This window comes from Gigantopelta aegis, chromosome 10 (assembly GCF_016097555.1).
Source record: "Gigantopelta aegis isolate Gae_Host chromosome 10, Gae_host_genome, whole genome shotgun sequence".
In the NCBI taxonomy this organism is placed as follows: domain Eukaryota; kingdom Metazoa; phylum Mollusca; class Gastropoda; order Neomphalida; family Peltospiridae; genus Gigantopelta; species Gigantopelta aegis.
Window position 1 is genome coordinate 10,782,943 of NC_054708.1, and position 20,457 is coordinate 10,803,399.

Genomic DNA, 20,457 nt, shown 5'->3' on the forward strand with positions numbered 1-20,457 from the left:
ACTTTATTCTCATAAACTGTGAGATTATAGTGTAGAGAAGTATGAAACACACACACACACACACACACACACACACACACACACACACACACACATATATATATATATATATATATATATATATATACAGATAGACAGATAGATAGATAGATAGATAGATAGACAGACAGATAGACAGATAGATAGATAGATATATTATCCAGCGACCGGCTAGCGCTGGGCATATCATTATGCATAGCAAATGTTTATAATCAGGGCGATAGGCACGATTACCATTACAATACGGATGAATGATGAATTTGTGTGTGTGTGTGTGTATATATATATATATATACATACATACATACATACACACACACACACACACACACACACAAATAAAGGCTACATATGCGTGGAAATGTAACGTGGAGGACATACTCTCTCACGTATAGTTCTTATTAACAGACACAAAATACACTAGGATGTTTTGCTATATTTCTCGGGTATGCTTTTTCTCAGAGTAATAGACGCACGATTATTTTACGTAATTTCTGTCTGCCATACTTCAATCGTGTTTTCATTGTGTATTCACGTCTCGATTTATAATCAATTCCCTGCATCAAGCTGGGTGGAAATTACAACAGAAGAACTGCTGCTTCTGGTGATGAAAACGACAGTCGCACGAAGTGCATTATGGTATTTTCGCATATTGCAATATCTGGCGGAGAGAAGTTGGAGACTTCATTGATTAAAAAAAATTCCCACGAGCCACACAATATGTGAATGATGAATTTCTTCGAATGACTTCCACCACCAGTATTTTACATTTGCATAATTACTGTCGCTTTCATTTTCTCGAGTCCACCGTGTCGGTAATACAATTACTTTTTATCTCCTAACTGCGCATATCTCGCGTCCATATTATCCAGCGACCGGCTAGCGCTGGGCATATCATTATGCATAGCAAATGTTTATAATCAGGGCGATAGGCACGATTACCATTACAATACGGAAATATATCGTTAGTTAGTACGGAGGTTATTAACCTAAACGCCACGACGGATATTATTCCTGTTTGTGCCAAATTCTTGTCTTAATTTTACTGTAAGTGGAAACCGACTGATCATATACATATATATTACAATCAATTATATCAGTAATAAAATGTCTGTTGGTTTGTGTTTAATTTAATATACTCGACAAAATTAATTTAAAGGCCAGTGAATATTTTCGACATATGTTTTCAATTTGTTTGTGTGTTTTGTTTTGTTTGTTTGTTGGGGGTTTTTGTTTGTTTTTTTGTGGGGTTTTTTTTTTTTTAGACGGTATTTTCACGTTTCAAAGTCACATACTCTTGTTTGAATTTATTTTAACTTTATACAGATGTTTTACATGTTTCTTTGCCTCACAATAACCTGAAAACAGTTGCCAATACCATGAATATCTGCCCATTCACTACATCAGTCGTATTTGTGATTCCGAGCCTATCGTATACATTTCAATTCTATTTCTTTGATGAACATATCTACAGAATAATATGAGGTTGTTTAGTTCATATTCATAATACAAATGTGTCTGAAATGTTATTGCTTTCTAAGCTTTTCAAATTGGCAGTTTCATATGAACTATCAAGCACTTATGTCATAAAGCCAATGCGGGATTATGACGTCATTTACCTATATAATATTCTTGTCATTTGACTAAGTATACTTAACTTTAAATGTGTTTGTCAATAATTCAACTAAATATAAAGCTGATATTTCGATGTATACTGATCCAGTAAATAAAAAATTTGGTAAATGATAAAACATTTTAAATTGAAAAACAAAAACATAAACGTTCAGATGTATTCGTAATAATAAAAAATAAAATTGTTTACACTGCTAAAGTAAACAATTAGTAACATGATAGCTAAGATGCACAGTCCATTTGTCAGTAAATGTATCTATGAAAATATATTCCAATTTTGAGCAATGAGGCAGGTCTTCTCTCGGTCGTTTGGTTGTTGCCTTTGAAACACACGCTTCGAATCGCTTGTTATTGATTCGGAGCTAAGACCCTATGACGTCATGATTCTAGGACACCCCCCTCCCGGACATCCCCCCCCGATACCCCCCCCCACACACACACTAATCCCCCGGACAATTCCCCCCGGTATATCCCCCCAGTAAATCCCCCCCCCCCCCCCCCCCCCCCCCCCCCAGTTTTGATATATGACATTTTATACAGTAATAGAGAACCTTTGAAGTAGAAAAGTTACTTTCTAATCCTCTTAATTAAATTTCCAGGTAAGATTAGCACTTTTGCTATTGTCTACTAAAGAGCAATGTTTGAAGTTGCAATTTGTTAATTGTTAATCCTCTTAATTTGATTAGCAAGTAAGGACTACATTAAAGAAACATTCAAGGATACCAAATGATTATATCAAACTAAGCAATTAGTGTGTGAAGTCTGAAGATGTACAATAACCTGGATACTGACATTAGAAATATTACGTTCTAGATACACACACCATGGAGAGCGTTAACTCCACCAGGAGTAAAGCTAAAATAATTCATGAGGGATATATTTATGTAAAACATGACTAATAGTGATAGTGTTATTTATTTATACCACTAATGACTGGGGGGAAATGACATAGAGGGAAAAATACCGGGGGGGGGGGGGGGGGACCGGGGGGAAATGCCCTGCTACCGACGTCATGTCGCCATATTTATGAGAGGAGTCTATATCTCGCGTTAGCTAGCAAGATATCAGTCTATTTTAGATGGAGTCATGTCAGGTCTGGCCAATACCTGAAATATCTAGAGGGCAGTAACACAAGGATCATAGTACAGTAATATTGGTTAATAACAAGTTGATGACCCAATAAACTAATTCTTAAATGTGATGTGTCATCCTTTTGTTGCTGCTACTATTACTACTACTGCTGCTGCTGCTTCTACTGCTAGTTTGGTACCGTTGTTGTTAACGTTTTGTTAGTTATTCTAGGTTTACCGGCCTCGGTGGCGTCGTGGCAGGCAATCGGTCTACAGGCTGGTAGGTACTGGGTTCGGATCCCAGCCGAGGCATGGGATTTTTAATCCAGATACCGACTCCAAACCCTGAGTGAGTGCTCCGCAAGGCTCAATGGGTAGGTGTAAACCACTTGCACCGACCAGTGATCCATAACTGGTTCAACAAAGGCCATGGTTTGTGCTATCCTTCCTGTGGGAAGCGCAAATAAAAGATCCCTTGCTGCCAATCGGAAGAGTAGCCCATGTAATGGCGACAGCGGGTTTCTTCTCAAAATCTGTGTGGTCCTTAACCATATGTCTGACGCCATATAACCGTAAATAAAATGTGTTGAGTGCGTCGTTAAATAAAACATTTCTTTCTTTTTCTTTCTTATTCTAGGTTATGCTTTTGTCACTGCTGTTGCAGGAGAAGGAAATGATTTAACGGGTACATTCAGAGCAAAGCTGTTGTGGCGCACGCTTGTTGTGTGCGTAAGTTCTGGCGTGGACCAGTTCTTTCATCCAAGAGAAAAAGGAGCGGCTATGTTGAGGGTGTCGTTAAATAAAACATTCCTTCCTTTCTTCCCATATCCCTTCACCAAACCCTGGATACTCGCATGGATCTGCCCTTGATGTTCAGTCAAGCTGTAAGAAACCTAACGTGCTTTAAGTATTCTTTCAATGAATTATAACCATTGATTGCATATTCAGTCTGTGGTTAAACTGAAGCTAATTTAATAAAAACATGATGTAAATGCCAGCAGCGATTACTGAAATGTATTGGGTGTGACAGTAACTATTTATCGTAAACATCGTTAAATCACAGCCACGCTACATTCCCATAAACAACGTTTTTTGGTGCTTTGTGAAGCGGAGGAATTTACTTGCCCAAGCGGGTCTTTCTTCCAACTCCGAGCTCTCTGTTAGTAGATTAAGGAGATGGACGTACTCCTGTAGTAAAGAAGGAAGGAAGGAAATGTTTTATTTAACGACGCACTCGTCACATTCTATTTAAGGTTATATGGCATCAGACATATGGTTAAGGACCACACAGATATTGAGGAAGGAAACCCGCTGTCGTAACTTCATGGGCTACTCTTTTGTATTAGCAGCAAGGGATCTTTTATATGCACCATCCCATAGACAGTATAGCACATCCCACGGCCTTTGATGTCCCAGTCGTGGTGCACTAGCTGGAGCGAGAAATAGCGCAATGGGCCCACTGACGGGGATCGACCACAAACCGACCGCGCATCAAGCGAGCGCTTTACCACTGGGCTACGCCTCGCCCCTTGTAGTAAAGAGCTGTCTGAACTAGGATCGATCCCTATAGGTGGACGCATTGAGTTATTTCTCATCCATCCAGTACTTCACAACTGGCATAGCAACCACGACTAATACATCAAAGGTGAAAGTGTATATAAAAGTGAACACGACTGATATATCAAAGGCCATGGTATATGCTGTTCTGGTTTTAAAAAGTGTATATAAAATATCCATTACTGCTGCTGAAAAAAAATGTAGCAGGTTTCCAATAAAACTGAATGTCAGAATTATGAAATGTTTGATACCCAGCAGCCGATAATTAATAAATCAATGTGTTCTAGTGGTGTCATTAAAACTATATATATATATATATATATATATATATATATATATATATATATATATATATATATATATATATATATATATATACACGTAGAGATACGAACCCAGTACCTCCCAGTGCAGCCTTAAACCCAGTATCCTAGCTAACTACTGCGCATCGATTTTCTAGTCTCTATCAATCGGTCGTCCAAAGTGAGTCAGCGGCTCTTGTCTCGGACACCCAGCTTTCACGTTATTAATTTGCTCGTAATGTCGTTCCGTTAACCTTAATTGCCAATGTAACATCTTCATCCAGTCGCTTCTGACCAAACCAAGGATTTCATTGCAAGTGACAGTCTGGCGCCTGCAGAAGATAATTAGCTACGGCAGTGCTTTCTCAACACGTACTGGTCCGCGTGTGCAGCGACCAGCCAGATCAGGGACCAGTTCAGTCATAATAGAGTAGACCAACGAACGCCCGCTCTCGACTGGTTCTTGTGCTTCACGTTAAAATGACAGACGACCCTAGTTTTGAAACACTACCAATGAAACATCTTCATCCAGTATTTGCCAGACATTACTTAGATTTTAGTGTTTAGATTGTCCATCCGAAGTGTTTCTGGTAATACTGGTGTTACCAATACCACAAAATCCTTTTATTTCCCGGTTTTAACGTCACAGACTCTTGTGTCACACCATTGTAACTTTATCCTTGTGTGTTACAGGTTTGTTGATTAACCAAACTTAGTGTCCATTTCCACGGGTTAAAACTAGGCTTAAATCCAATGATCATATCGGGAACCAATAAAATTGTTGACGAACGTAAGCGTTGCTTGGTTTCGCTAAACGTAAGTCAGTACTATTTACCGTGTTTTGTAGCTGTTACGTATACTATTGCCAGTTACTTTGGTTTATATAAGCACTTGGAAAATTGTTGAGGGTTACGTTGACGTAATGACACAGTTATATCATCTCCATTAGCACTAGGTTATAAATTCTGGCATAGCACCATAGGATTCTTTTGAATGTTCATGTTTGATAAAATTGCTTTGCCCTCCCCCGCTAACTACGCAATTGCTAACTCCTAATGCGATTGGGATGTTTGTGACCGTCTGGAATTCTTACCAATAGTCTCAAGAGACATAACGCTGGGTGCTATTGTATTATTTAGAACAAGGGGCGGGAGAAAACACCGGGCAAAAACAGCAATACCGTAAGCCTACATGCAGTCATAATATGACTTGATTGTCAACATAAATGTCTGTGGCCCCCGAGCGAAATAGTGTGAGTGATTACTCCAACCATGCCAGAACCAGCAAATCGAATGATGTCTGGATGATGCTAAACACATCGCAGGGTCCCTGGGAGACGAAACAAAGGGCCATTCGCTGTGTGCGCCGAGCGGGCTATCATTTGTCTAATCGAGTTAGCCTGACACGGGCTGCAATTTGAACGCGTACTCGGAAGTCTCCGCGCGTCAACCGAGCGCTACTTAAAACTCCGCGAGCAGACGATCGCTGACGCGACGGACAACATCCGGGTCTCGTATTGCCCGTCGCTCCTTAACGCTTGTCTGGAACGATAAAATTAGGAATACATCACGTCCTGTGTAGTAATACGCGACGTTAGGAACGGCCATGCACCAAAAACGCTGTGCAGAACGTGTTTAGATAATACTGACCAGTGCAAAACTATAATAAAATGTGTTAAACATTATATTTTGGTAGAGCATTACATTGCATGCAGTACAATACAATTATTTTTTTTTTAAAGAAGTGCTGAAAGGGCTATATGAGTGCTATTTTTAAGTACCATACAGTCAGAGGCTAAGTCCGGGATGGGCGTGCCTGAACCTCTGTGGATATGGGCACGTTAATAGAGTTCCCGATTCTAGACTTCCAAACATCAAGTGACGAAATGTTTGCCACAATAGGCCTACTGCCTCATTTGCTGCTATCATCACTGTTATGACAGTGATTCGTCAGTGCATGTCATCCCAACTGGGCTTATTCTAATGAGCCCGTGCTAGCCTTCATTTAGTGAACTAGCCTATGAGTGGCAGTCCTCTTTGTGGCGGTGCAAGAGGGATGAAATATCACGTAAAGGATTCGTGGAATCATTCACTCTTTTGCTAAATATCTATTCGACTCTGCATTGTGCAGAGATACGATCCTGATCACGTATTACGGTTTTGTCGTTCAGATTTAAAGGGACATTCCTGAGTTTGCTGCATTGTAAGATGTTTCCGACTAATAAAATATTTCTACGATTAAACTTACATATTGTTTAGAATATCAGTGTCTGTGTTTCTGGTCGTCTTAGTATTTGTAAGAAGCCCAAACAGGATTTTGTCTTCAAATAATTTCGTATGTACGAAAATAAAATATTTTAGGAACTAAAATGAAATTTAACCTAGTACAAATATTAGAACGATCAGAAACACGTTTAATGTAGTCACTAATATTGTAATCATACAAATCTATTTGAATTGTAGTTACAATCGTTAAAAAGTCGCTTTTAGTCGATAACATTAAAAAATGAAGCAAACTCAGGAATGTCCCTTTAAGCGGCAGCATCCCACTTGCTCAGTTGTCATTTAGTACTAAAAATGACAAGTAACTTGAAACCAATAGAGAGTTTAAATACTAATCCAAGGCGGTACCCAATAAATAACACACTGCTACGTTCGATTCGGACTAATTTAAAGGGGCATTCCCGAGTTTGCTGCATTGTAAGATGTTTCCGATTAATAAAGTATTTCTACGATTAAACTTACATATTAAATATGTTTTCTTGTTTAGAATATCAGTGTCTGTATATTCAATGTGTTTCTGGTCGTCTTAATATTTGTAAGAAGCCCAAACTGGATTTTATCTTCAAATAATTTTGTACGTACGAAAAAATATATTTTAGGAAATAAAATCAAATTTAACCTAGTACAAATATTAGAACGACCAGAAACACGTTTAATATATAGCCACTGATATTTTATGCAGAAAGATATATTTGATATGTAATTACAATCGTTAAAAAGTCTCCGTTAGTCGATAACATCTTAACAATTGCAGCAAACTCAGGAATGTCCCTTTAAATACTAAAGATGAACCAACCCCTCTCTCTCTCTCTCTCTCTCTCTCTCTCTCTCTCTCTCTCTCTCTCTCTCTCTCTCTCTCTCGTTCTCACACACTATGTTTTGTTACTGGCATCTTCCGACGCCTACGCTTTTCTTAGATTTCAAGAACCATTTGTGCACTACAGTTATTGTAAAAGTAAGTATCGTTTGTCGTATCGTACAGTATAAGTGTCCATCTACGGTGAACAGAATGATGGTCATAACTACCGTGGAGCTCTGCTGTCTGCTATTGTGTGGCTGTCCCATCCTGACCCACTAACGCTGTGTAATAAAGCATTTGCGTGGTCAGTGGCCGCGTGTTACTGACACACTGACCATAACTTTTCATCAACGCCAAACGACAACACTGTCAAAACGTTCGTTACGGGAGTCAAGTCACACGCGGTATTTTGATTACCGTAAATCCTTCTATAGAAGTCTAAGATCGATGACTGTCACTCTTCGCACCCTTGTATTTGGCTTCGTACACAACAAATGTCATTTTTTAACACGATATATTTGACGAAATGTACTTTTATTTCTTCCATCCTTTAAAGGGACATTCCTCAGTTTGCTGCATTGTAAGATGTTTCCGATTAATAAAATATTTCTACGATTAAACTTACATATTGAATATATTTTCTTGTTTAGAATATCAGTTTCTGTATATTCAATGTGTTTCTTGCCGTCTTAATATTTGTAAGAAGCCCAAACTGGATTTTGTCTTCAAATAATTTCGTACGAAAAAAAATATTTTAGGAAATAAAATGAAATTTACGCTAGTACAAATATTAAAACGATGAGAAACACGCTTAATATACAACCTCTAATATGTTGTGCAGGAAAATATATTTGGTATGTAATTACAATCGTTAAAAAGTCTCGGTTAGTCGATAACATCTTAAAAATTGCAGCAAACTCGGGAATGTCCTTTTAAAATAAAATTTAAACTTAATGTGAACAACAAAACCGTAACACGTGATCAGGGCCGTATCTCTGCACACTACAGAGTCGAATGGATATTGGACAAAATAGTGGTTGATTCCATCAATCTTGATCTAGTGTCTGAGACCCAGTCTCTATTCGAGGGTTTACGGTATGGCAGCCATCTTTTTCTAACACCGAGCAGACGATGTGTTTTTTCGTGCTAAAATGATGTTAAACAGCCTCTCGATCGGTGATCACATAATTTATGTTAGTGTTTTGTGATGAATATTCAAGTTCAGTGTCTTGTTGCATGTTCACGAATGTTCGTGATAAATTTAATGTTGTTGGCGTTCAGCGACAGCGATCAACGCTAATGTTCGCGAAATAATTTATCGGTTCCTGGTGTGGTCATTCGACATTACATGAAGTATAACCAGTCTAGCGAACGTGTTCTTGCTCTATCAGACCAGGACTACGTTTAGTCACCGTGTGTTTTGCTAAACATATTCAAACTATTTTAACTGGTTCCCGAAGTGGTGATTTGGTTTACTGTGTAGCGTAAAAACAAGTCTAGCGAACGCTAACGACAAACTGCAGTCTGAATTAACCCCAAGGCAAACTGTATTAAATTTTATAAAATCATACATACATACATGCATGCCCCATTATGCCCTCAGAGCGCATCGTGGTTAGTCTTGCAATTTGCGGGCGATTCGGTGCCACAGGTTCGAGTCCCAGCAACGTCATGGGACAATTTGTGAGGCCAAAAAGGATTTAATTATCCCCTGCGCCAGTGCGTTAATATCTATGTATGTAACAGTCAACCTCGACATACATACAATATATAGATATTCATACATCAATACATACATAGTGTGAATTGCCCCCACCACCCACCCCCAACCCCACCCAAATATAAAAAGTTATTATTAGTATATATATATATATATATATATATATATATATATATATATATATATATATATATATATATATATATATATATATATATATATATATTTGTACTTCTCTATGTTTAATTATGTATGTTATGAAAAATGATTAGTAAAGATTAGTCTTAGGAATATAGATATACATGTAGTAGATAGATGGGAGCTTAGATTCCTACGGCATCTTTTTGATGGGCAGTATAATGCAATGGGCTTTTATGCCGGGAATAAAGCAACCAGTTTACCCATGAGCATCTTGTTGTTGTTATTACTGCATTAGACAAACATAGTTTAAAGGGACATTCCTGAGTTTGCTGCATTGTAAGATGTTTCCGACTAATAGAATATTTCTACGATTAAACTTACATATTAAATATATGTTCTTGTTTAGAATATCAGTGTCTGTATATTCAATGTGTTTCTGGTCGTCTTAATATTAATTTTGTAAGAAGCCCAAACTGGATTTTGTCTTGAAATAATTTCGTACGTACGAAAAACAAATATTTTAAGAAAAACAAAATTAACCTAGTACAAATATTAGAACGATCAGAAATATGTTTAATATACAGACACTAATATTGTATACAGAAAAAAATATTTGATATGTAATTACAATGATTAAAAGTCTTTGTTAGTCGATAACATCTCAAGAATTGCAGCAAACTTAGGAATGTCCCTTTAAGGGGATTAGGAACATTTTAGATGGGCATCCCAAATAGAAACAAAAGTCTATTAATTTATTGGCAATATTAGTACATAATAGTATGATTGCCAATGCTATTTATTATTACCAATCAAAGCGGCGGCTGATTTTGTTATATAACTATTTCACGGTGACCCACCGTTGACACGGAACTCTTGGACTTGGTACAATGTAACCTATATTAAGGTAGTATTAACACGGACAATGATGTGTGGATTCTTCAGTTCGACAGTTACATCAGAATACGTTTGGTACATAACAGGAGGTCACTGAAGGTGTATAGGTACTTCGTTACTATATACCAACCTACACTCTTACTTCCTTGATAATTGTATAAGTATTGTAGAGTAGTAGTAGTAGTAGTAGTAGTAGTAGTAGTAGTAGTAGTAGTAGTAGTAGTAGTAGTAGTAGTTATATTAGTAGTAGTAGTAGTACATTGTAGTAGAAATAGTAGTAGCAGTAGTAGTATAAGTGGTGGTTGTAGTGGTTATGGTAGTAGTAGTAGTAGTACTTAGTAGTATTAGTAGTGTAGTGGTAATGGTAGTAGTAATAGAAGTAGCAGTAGTAGTAGTAGTAGTATAAGTGGTGGTTGTAGTGGTTATGGTAGTAGTAATAGAAGTAGTAGTAGCAGTAGTAGTATAAGTGGTGGTTGTAGTGGTTATGGTAGTAGTAGTACTTAGCAGTAGTAGTGTAGTGGTAATGGTAGTAGTAATAGTACGTAGTAGTAGTAGTAGTAGTAGTAGTAGTTGTAGTAGTAGTAGTAGTACTAAGTAGCAGTAGTAGCAGTAGTAGTAGTACTAAGTAGCAGTAGTAGCAGTAGCAGCAGTAGTAGCAGTAGCAGTACTAGTAGCAGCAGTAGTAGTAGTAAGTAGTAGTAGTAGTAGTAGCAGTAGTAGTAGTAGCAGCAGTAGTAGTAGTAATAGTAGCAGTAGTAGCAGTAGTAGCAGTAGTAGCAGTAGTAATAGTAGTAATAATAATAGCAGTAGCGGTAGCAGTAGTTGTAGTAGTAATAGTAGTAGCAGTAGCGGTAGTAGTAGTAGTAATAATAATAGTAGTAGTAGTAGTAGTAATAGTAGCAGCAGCAGTAGTAGTAGTAGTAGTAGTAGTAGTAGTAGTAGTAGTAGTAGTAGTAGTAGGTAGTAGTAGTAGTAGTAGTAGTAGTAGTAGTAGTAGTAGTAGTAGTAGTAGTAGTAGTAGTAGTAGTAGTAGTAGTGGTAGTGGTAGTAGTAGTAGTGGTAGTGGTAGTAGTAGTAGTAGTAGTAGTAATAGTAGTAGTAGTAGTAATAGTTTTAGTAGTAGCAGCAGCAGCAGTAGCAGTAGTAGCAATGGCAACAACAGCAGCAGAAGTACCAGTACCAGCAGCAGCAGCAGCAGGAAGAATAGCAGGAGGAGGAATAGCAGGAGGTGGAATAGCAGGAGTGGAATAGCAGGAGGAATAGCAGGAGGTGGAATAGCAGGAGGAGGAATAGCAGGAGGAGGAATAGCAGGAGGTGGAATAGCAGGACGAGGAATAGCAGGAGGAGGAATAGCAGCAGGAGGAATAGCAGCAGGAGGAATAGCAGGAGGAGGAATAGCAGGAGGAGGAATAGCAGGTGGAGGAATAGCAGGAGGAGGAATAGCAGGAGCAGTATCAAAGGCCGTAGTATTAATGCATATCGTTCATGGCGTTTGGTTTCTGTAGATTTATATTCAAATCTCGTCCTGTGGCTGATATGCTATGGGATGAATAAATATTATTCCAAATCTTCAAGTAATCAGGAAGATGTCTGTAGACATGCTAGCCATTCATTTATTTTTATTGGAATAACCTTCAATGTTAATTAAAGAAAGAAGCATCACAATATATGTGAGGACTTTTTTTACCAGCTTTCAGACGGTCATAATTTAATATAGTACCACAAATACAAATATTAAACACTCAGTCTGAAAGGGTCACTATTCATTATATAACAGTGCCCTTGATGTCATTTCCCTAGATTAAATCTTTGTACCACAATCGATCAATGATGTCTGATTTGTATAGGAACACGAGACGAAATTACAAATTTATTTCCTGTCGATTCAAAAGTTCTGATACGTAATTTAGTATGCTTGGATGGCGTAAAGAAAAACGTTACACATGAAATTATTGTACATGTACTAGATTATCTTGAACAATTTTTAGCATTCAGTATAAATTCAATAATTCATGGCAATCCAATTTATAACATAAAAGCTGTCTCCAGTGGTTGTCACTAGTGAAGGTTAAATGGTGTGACGATAATTTGCAGCTGTCATGATTTTATTTTATTTACAGTTATTATTATCAACATTATTATTATTATTATCATCATTATTATTATTATCATCATTATTATTATTATTATTATCACCAAAATCATCATCATCGTCATCTCTGATATCATCAATAGTAGTAGTAGTAGTAGTAGTAGTAGTAGTAGTAGTAGTAGTAGTAGTAGTAGTAGTAGTAGTAGTAGTAGTAGTAGCAGCAGCAGTAGCAGCAGTAGTAGTAGAAGCAGCAGCAGCAGTAGTAGAAGGAGGAGGGGTATGGTGGTGGCAGTAGCAGCAATAGTAGAAGGAGGAGGGGTAAGTATGGTGGTGGCAGTAGCAGCAATAGTAGGAGGAGGGGTAAGTATGGTGGTGGCAGTAGCAGCAATAGTAGGAGGAGGGGTAAGTATGGTGGTGGCAGTAGCAGCAATAGTAGAAGGAGGAGGGGTAAGTATGGTGGTGGCAGTAACAGCAATAGTAGGAGGAGGGGTAAATATGGTGGTGGCAGTAGCAGCAATAGTAGGAGGAGGGGTAAGTATGGTGGTGGCAGTAACAGCAATAGTAGGAGGAGGGGTAAGTATGGTGGTGGCAGTAGCAGCAATAGTAGAAGGAGGAGGGGTAAGTATGGTGGCAGCAGTAGTAGCAGCAGCAATAGTAGAAGGAGGGGTAAGTATGGTGGTGGCAGTAGAAGCAGCAGCAACAATAGTAGAAGGAGGGGTAAGCATGGTGGTGGCAGTAGCAGCAGCAGCAATAGTAGGAGGAGGAGGGGTAAGTATGGTGGTGGCAGTAGCAGCAATAGTAGAAGGAGGGGTAAGTATGGTGGTGGCAGTAGCAGCAATAGTAGAAAGAGAAGGGGTAAGTATGGCGGTGGCAGTAGTAGCAGAAGTAGAAGGGGGAGGGGTAAGTATGGTGGTGGCAGTAACAGCAATAGTAGAAGGAGGAGGGGTAAGTATGGTGGTGGCTGTAACAGCAATAGTAGAAGGAGGAGGGGTAAGTATGGTGGTGGTAGTAGCAGCAATAGTAGAAGGAGGAGGGGTAAGTATGGTGGTGGCAGTAACAGCAGCAATAGTAGAAGGAGGAGGGGTAAGTATGGTGGTGGCAGTAACAGCAATAGTAGAAGGAGGAGGGGTATGTATGGTGGTGGCAGTAACAGCAATAGTAGAAGGAGGAGGGGTAAGTATGGTGGTGGCAGTAGCAGCAATAGTAAGTATGGTGGTGGAAGGAGGAGGGGTAAGTATGGTGGTGGCAGTAGCAGCAATAGTAGAAGGAGGAAGGGTAAGTATGGTGGTGGCAGTAGCAGCATTAGTAGAAGGAGGAGGGGTAAGTATGGTGGTGGCAGTAGAAGAAATAGTAGAAGGAGGAGGGGTAAGTATGGTGGTGGCAGTAACAGCAATAGTAGGAGGAGGGGTAAGTATGGTGGTGGCAGTAACAGCAATAGTAGGAGGAGGGGTAAGTATGGTGGTGGCAGTAGCAGCAATAGTAGAAGGAGGAGGGGTAAGTATGGTGGTGGCAGTAGCAGCAATAGTAGAAAGAGAAGGGGTAAGTATGGTGGTGGCAGTAACAGCAGCAATAGTAGAAGGAGGAGGGGTAAGTATGGTGGTGGCAGTAGAAGAAATAGTAGAAGGAGGAAGGGTAAGTATGGTGGTGGCAGTAGCAGTAGCAGTAGTAGAAGGAGGAGGGGTAAGTATGGTGGTGGCAGTAGCAGCAATAGTAGAAGGAGGAGGGGTAAGTATGGTGGTGGCAGTAGCAGTAGCAGTAGTAGAAGGAGGAGGGGTAAGTATGGTGGTGGCAGTAGCAGCAGTAGTAGAAGGAGGAGGGGTAAGTATGGTGGTGGCAGTAGCAGTAGCAGTAGTAGAAGGAGGAGGGGTAAGTATGGTGGTGGCAGTAGCAGTAGCAGCAGCAGCAGCAATAGTAGAAGGAGGAGGGGAAGTTTGGTGGTGGCAGTAGTAGCAATAGTAGAAGGATGAGGGGTAAGTATGGTGGTGGCAGTAGCAGCAATAGTAGAAGGAGGAGGGGTAAGTATGGTGGTGGCAGTAACAGCAGCAGCAGCAATAGTAGAAGGAGGAGGGGTAAGTATGGTGGTGGCAGTAACAGCAGAAGCAGAAGCAGCTTGCTTGCTTAAACTCGCTTTACGTGTTGATATTCATTAAAGGTTCAGGCACATCGATCCTAAGTTATATTTCCGCCAGTGGTTAGGCTTCGGACAAAATTACTAATAAATTAAGGTACCTTGGAAGGCTAAGGTTAGAAATGGTTAGGCGGCCATAGAAGGAATGTCGCGATAACAGTTTGGTAAAGTTTGTTTTGTTTAATAACACCACTAGAGCACATTGATTAATTAATTAACGATTATTGGATGTCAAACATTTGGTAACTCTGACACGTAGTCATTATAGTAAACCTGCTATATTTTTTCATTAACAGCAAAGGAACTCTTATATGCACTTTTCCACAGACAGGAAAGCACATGCCACGGCCTTTGACCAGTTGTGGTGCACTGGTTGTAACAAGAAAAAACCTAATCAGTTGAATGGATCCACCGAAGTGCTTCGATCCCGTGACGCATGCACCTCAAGCGAGCACTCAATCGACTGAGCTAGATCCCGCTCCTAGTGTCAGTCGTATTCGGGGCTTTCATGTGGCCAAATGGGTGGGAAGGGATGGGAGGCCAGTCCATCATAACCAAAAACCTTCCCTACAGACGAAACCGTCTACACCCTGGACCGCTGACATCAGACCCACTACCCCACCCCTCTTAGTTACGACGATGGCTCCATATCGGTCTGTATATATTCCTTCTTTAATTCCCCATTACAAAATCGTGTCCACGCCAGCGTCCTCGCTAGGTAGCTCACCGCGTCACTGACAAAACCACACATTGTGTATTCGTCATGCGATCAAACCTGATTTCATTTCTGGATCTGTCTAGACGCAGTCTTATTGCTGGACTTGTGTTATCTGTTCCAATCAAGGTTGCTGTAGTCCGCGTAATACTAGAGTTATGAACATACACAAACTACAGGATTAAAGCGCCAGTAACACCGAGTAGTGGAAGCGGGACATGCTGTTCAGTGTCGTTCAACAGGAAGATATGTGTTTGTTTAAATTAAGTCCACGAGGATATCTGGTTATGCAAATAAAACACAAACGGTCTACGGGATTTAGTAAAAACATGGCCACAGTATTGTCCTTTTGGTATTTAGTTTGGAACCAAAGACTAAATGTAGAACACGCAGTGACAGTAGAGATCTGCGTATTTATCTGGCATGACTCCTACCACGAATCTCGAGACTCTACTTTTAATTTGACAGAATATCGTCCAAATCTCGACCAGCAAAGTTAATTCCAGTCGACACACATTTTTGTGTTATTTTATTCTCTCTTATTAAGTTAATTTTCGCCCTGGACACGATGGTATCTGACCTATTTCGGAGAGAAAATTTCCCAATCGACAATGTGTCCACACGCTAGCTGAAAACTGAAGAAAAAAGTCATTTGCGAAAACGAGGGTTAATGTCGCTGCGACGCTAACGTCAGGCCGTGTGGCAGTTTGGGTGTTAGTTATTACAAGGGTAAGGACACTTCTGTTAGAGTCGTTGATCTTAATTACTGATTCTCGGAGGACGATACACCCGTGCGACCCAACGTTAAAGGTTTGGAAATAGAAACGTGAATTAAAATCGAATAAGGGGCGGGACGCAGCCAAGTGGAAACGCGTTCGCTTGATGCGCGGTCGGTGTGGGATCGATCCCCGTCGATGAGCCCATTTGGCTATTTCTCATTTCAGCCAGTGCACCAGAACTGGTATATTAAAGGCCGTGGTATGCGCTATCATGGCTGTGGCATGGTGCATATAAAAGATCCCTTGCTACTAAAGGAAAAATGTAGCGGGTTTTCTCTCTCTGACTATATGTCAGAATAACCAAATGTTTGAAATCCAATAGCCGATGATTAGCAAATCAGTGGTATCATTAAACAAAACAAACTTTAACTTTAAAATCGAATGATTTATTAGAAATCACTAATCCTTTCGAGGAAACAAAGAGAGAAAGACGTATTTTATTTAACGACGCACTCAATACATTTCAATTACGGTTATATGGTGTCGGACAATAATGATATGAGAGGAAACCCGTTTCTGCCAGTCCATGGGCTACTCTTTTCGATTATTTAACAGCATGAGATCTTTTAGTCTCCGAGGAATGAGTCTGGTTATATTTCGTCTGAATACATGCTACATCAGCCGTACTGTTTTGTACACATGTTACGTTAAATGTATTGAAACAGTTGGGAACCAGTTAAACCGCTCGACTATATTTGTTCTGAAACTGTGTAGTCAAATTGACCGGCGTCGTGGCAGGCCATCGGTCTACAGGCTGGTAGGTACTGGGTTCGGATCCCAGTCGAGGCATGGGATTTTTAATCCAGATACCGACTCCAAACCCTGAGTGAGTTCTCCGCAAGGCTCAATGGGTAGGTGTAAACCACTTGCACCGACCAGTGATCCATAACTGGTTCAACAAAGGCCATGGTTTGTGCTATCCTGCCTGTGGGAAGCGCAAATAAAAGATCCCTTGCTGCCAATCGGAAGAGTAGCCCATGTAGTGGCGACAGCGGGTTTCCTCTCAAAATCTGTGTGGTCCTGAACCATATGTCTGACGCCATATAACCGTAAATTAAATGTGTTGAGTGCGTCGTTAAATAAAACACTTCTTTCTTATTACAAACATCAGGACGACGAAAAAAATATTGGTTTTACTAAATTTTATAATTTAAGCAAAATGTTTGCTTTAATGATTTTAAAAAAAAACCTGTTTTAGGCGAAAATACTGTTCACTATTAGAGTAGGTTTAATAACAAAAAAAAAAAAAACAATACACATTTTAAACACACAGATTAATATATTCTAAAATATTACTGAATATTTAAAAAATATATATGCTCGGCATCTCCTCATTTTTTAAATTTTACTTCATATGTTGAATTAAAAAAAGGCACGTGACCTTTCTAAACCCTGTTGGTTATTACAACATTAGTAATCACTAATAACACTTTCAGTGCACGCAAATTAATATTCCATGTACCTAATAGTAAGACATTTGATATATACACGTATGTATCAAATGTTCGTAGCTATCGTAAATATTTTACATTATTAAAATTACAATTTATTTACATATTTCTTGGTAAAATAATGAATATCTCTATGATCAATGCATTCCTAGACATCGTAATGTTTTGTAATCTCAGTGACAATTCTTTTTTGTTCTAAAATAATTTCGTACGTTTATTATTTAAAATAATTCTGCCAAAGTACATTCCGAACGTTTTTATCCGTTTAATGCTTTATATTTAAAACACGTTAAGGTAAAACGGCGTTTTAAAAAACATAAGGAAAAAGTAGGATGTGTTGAAAACTCAGGATAATTTCTTTCAGAAACTATATGTCAAGTCTCGTAGTCTCGTGACACTGGGGATAAACCTTTTTTAACGTTAGTAATATTAGTAACAGCTGGAACGTCTGCTTTTTTAAATTCCTATTTTTTTATATTATTAAATATATTTATTTTTTTTGTACCAAAAAGTGTTTTTATTGTTTCGTAGAGAAATGATGCTCAAATGATTTTTGTTTTACTCCATAGGGACGACTGAGTTGGCTGTTATCTAACAGTAATCGGTTAATACACAGAAGCAATTTGCAGCTATGAAGCAAATCTAATATTCGCTTATTTTGGACGATAACCAGATGGTTAACATTGATCTCTGGGTCCGAGGAAATCATTTCATTATTGTGCAAGAGTGATCAGTTTGATGTTCAACAATTTTCTTCATGTCTAATTTGATCAGTCGAAATGACCAGACTGCACCGGTAACAATATTGTTGACGAGAACTGAAATAAAGATCAGTTTTTGCGTGCGCGCGCACGCGTGTGTGTGTGTGTAGATATGTGTGTGTAAGTAAGTGTGTATGTATGTGTGTGTAAGTATGTGTGTAGGTATGTGTGTAAGTATGTGTGTTGGTATGTGTGTGTAAATATATGTGTAGGTATGTGTGTAAGTATGTGTGTAGGTATGTGTGTAGGTGTATGTGTGTAAGTATGTGTAAGTATGTGTGTAGGTATGTGTGTAAGTATGTGTGTCGATATGTGTGTAAATATATGTGTAGGTATGTATGTAAGTATGTGTGTAGGTATATATGTGTAGGTATGTGTGTAAGTATGTGTGTAGGTATATATGTGTAGGTATGTGTCTGTAAATATGTGTAGGTATGTGTGTAAGTATGTATGTAGGTATATATGTGTAGGTATGTGTCTGTAAATATATGTGTAGGTATGTGTGTAAGTATGAGTGTAGGTATATGTGTATGTGTCTGTAAAATATGTGTAGGTATGTGTGTAAGTATGTGTGTAGGTATATATGTGTAGGTATGTCTGTAAGTATGTGTGTAGGTATATATGTGTGTAGGTATGTGTTTGTAAATATATGTGTAGGTATGTTATGTGTAGGTATGTGTGTAAGTATGTGTGTAGGTATATATGTGTAGGTATGCGTCTGTAGATATATGTGTAGGTATGTGTCTGTAAGTATGTGTGTAGGTATACATGTGTAGGTATGTGTCTGTCAATATATGTGTAGATATGTGTTTGTAAGTATATGTGTAGGTACTGCGCGTATGTGTGTGTGTAATTATGTGTGTGTGTAGATAGGCAGGTGTGTGCGTGCGTGTGTGTGTATTTGGTATCTAACATAATTATGGTTATTTCGACAGTTTGTCGATAGACAGTTCAAGTTTGGTTTAACGACATCACTAGAGCACATTAATGTATTCATCATCGGCTATTAGATGTCAAACATTTGGTAATTTCCACACATAGTTTTAGAAAGGAAACCCGCTACATGTTTCCATTAATTAGTAGCAAGGGATCTTTTATATGCATCGTTCCACAGGCAGGTTAGCTCATACCACGGTTTTTGATTTGCAATTCGTAGTTCACTGGCTGGAACGAGAAATAGACCAATGGAGCCAATAATAAAATTTAGAATGAAATTTAAAAGAAATTTTATTTCTTTATATCTTTTGCCATGTTGTTTAATACAGTATAGATTCTAACATTTATAACAGTCAGTTTGAAAACGCCAGTCAGGACCACCAAAGGTAGTTTGTGGATGATTTCTTGTGCATTATTTAACTTATGGCTATCTAATAACAAAACTAAAATACAAGTATATCGCCTGTTGTTATATATCGCCTGTTGTTATATATCGCCTGTTCCGATTGGTGTCGCGATCGTCGTCAGTGCTTCTACACCATAATTACCGGCCTCGGTGGCGTCGTGGTCCCAGTCGACGCATGTTTTTTTTTTAATCCAGATAACGACTCCAAACCCTGAGTGAGTGCTCCGCAAAGCTGAATTGGTAGGTGTAAACCACTTGCACCGACCAGTGATCCATAACTGGTTCAATAAAGGCCATAGTTTGTGCTATCCTGCCTGTGGGAAGTCCAAATAAAAGATCCCTTGCTGCTAATCGGAAAGAGTAGCCCATGAAGTGGCGACAGCGGGTTTCCTCTCAAAATCTGTGTGGTCCTTAACCATATGTCTGACGCCATATAACCGTAAATAAAATGTGTTGAGTGCGTCGTTAAATGAAACATTTCTTTCTTTCTTTCTACACCATAATCATATCAACTGCTCGTCTTTGGGATTTCGTGTTATTACAGTGGTACGGCTGTATCACTTCATGATAAATGCTTTTATGCTATACCATCTTATGTTGGTCGAACTGTAGTCTACTGTAATGCGCATTAAACGTTTCGCGTGCCCGGCGATTGCTACGCCTATTGTTCATACTCTGGTTTTCGTGAGTTATTATATTGGCATGACTGTAAACGTCATCACCGATGCTTGTAGCCTATGTCATCTTATGTTT

At 38.9% G+C, this 20,457-nt stretch overlaps 1 protein-coding gene across 1 annotated transcript; it reads left to right on the forward strand.

The window, feature by feature from the left end:
- Nucleotides 1-11,328: 11,328 nt before the first annotated feature.
- LOC121382969 (uncharacterized protein DDB_G0271670-like) lies at nucleotides 11,329-12,762 on the forward strand (the record flags this gene model as incomplete). The annotated part of the gene is made up of 3 exons (XM_041512665.1): nucleotides 11,329-11,359; nucleotides 11,394-11,931; nucleotides 12,672-12,762. Coding segments are annotated over 3 exons (660 nt in total), but the record flags the coding sequence as incomplete, so codon positions are not given.
- Nucleotides 12,763-20,457: the final 7,695 nt, after the last annotated feature.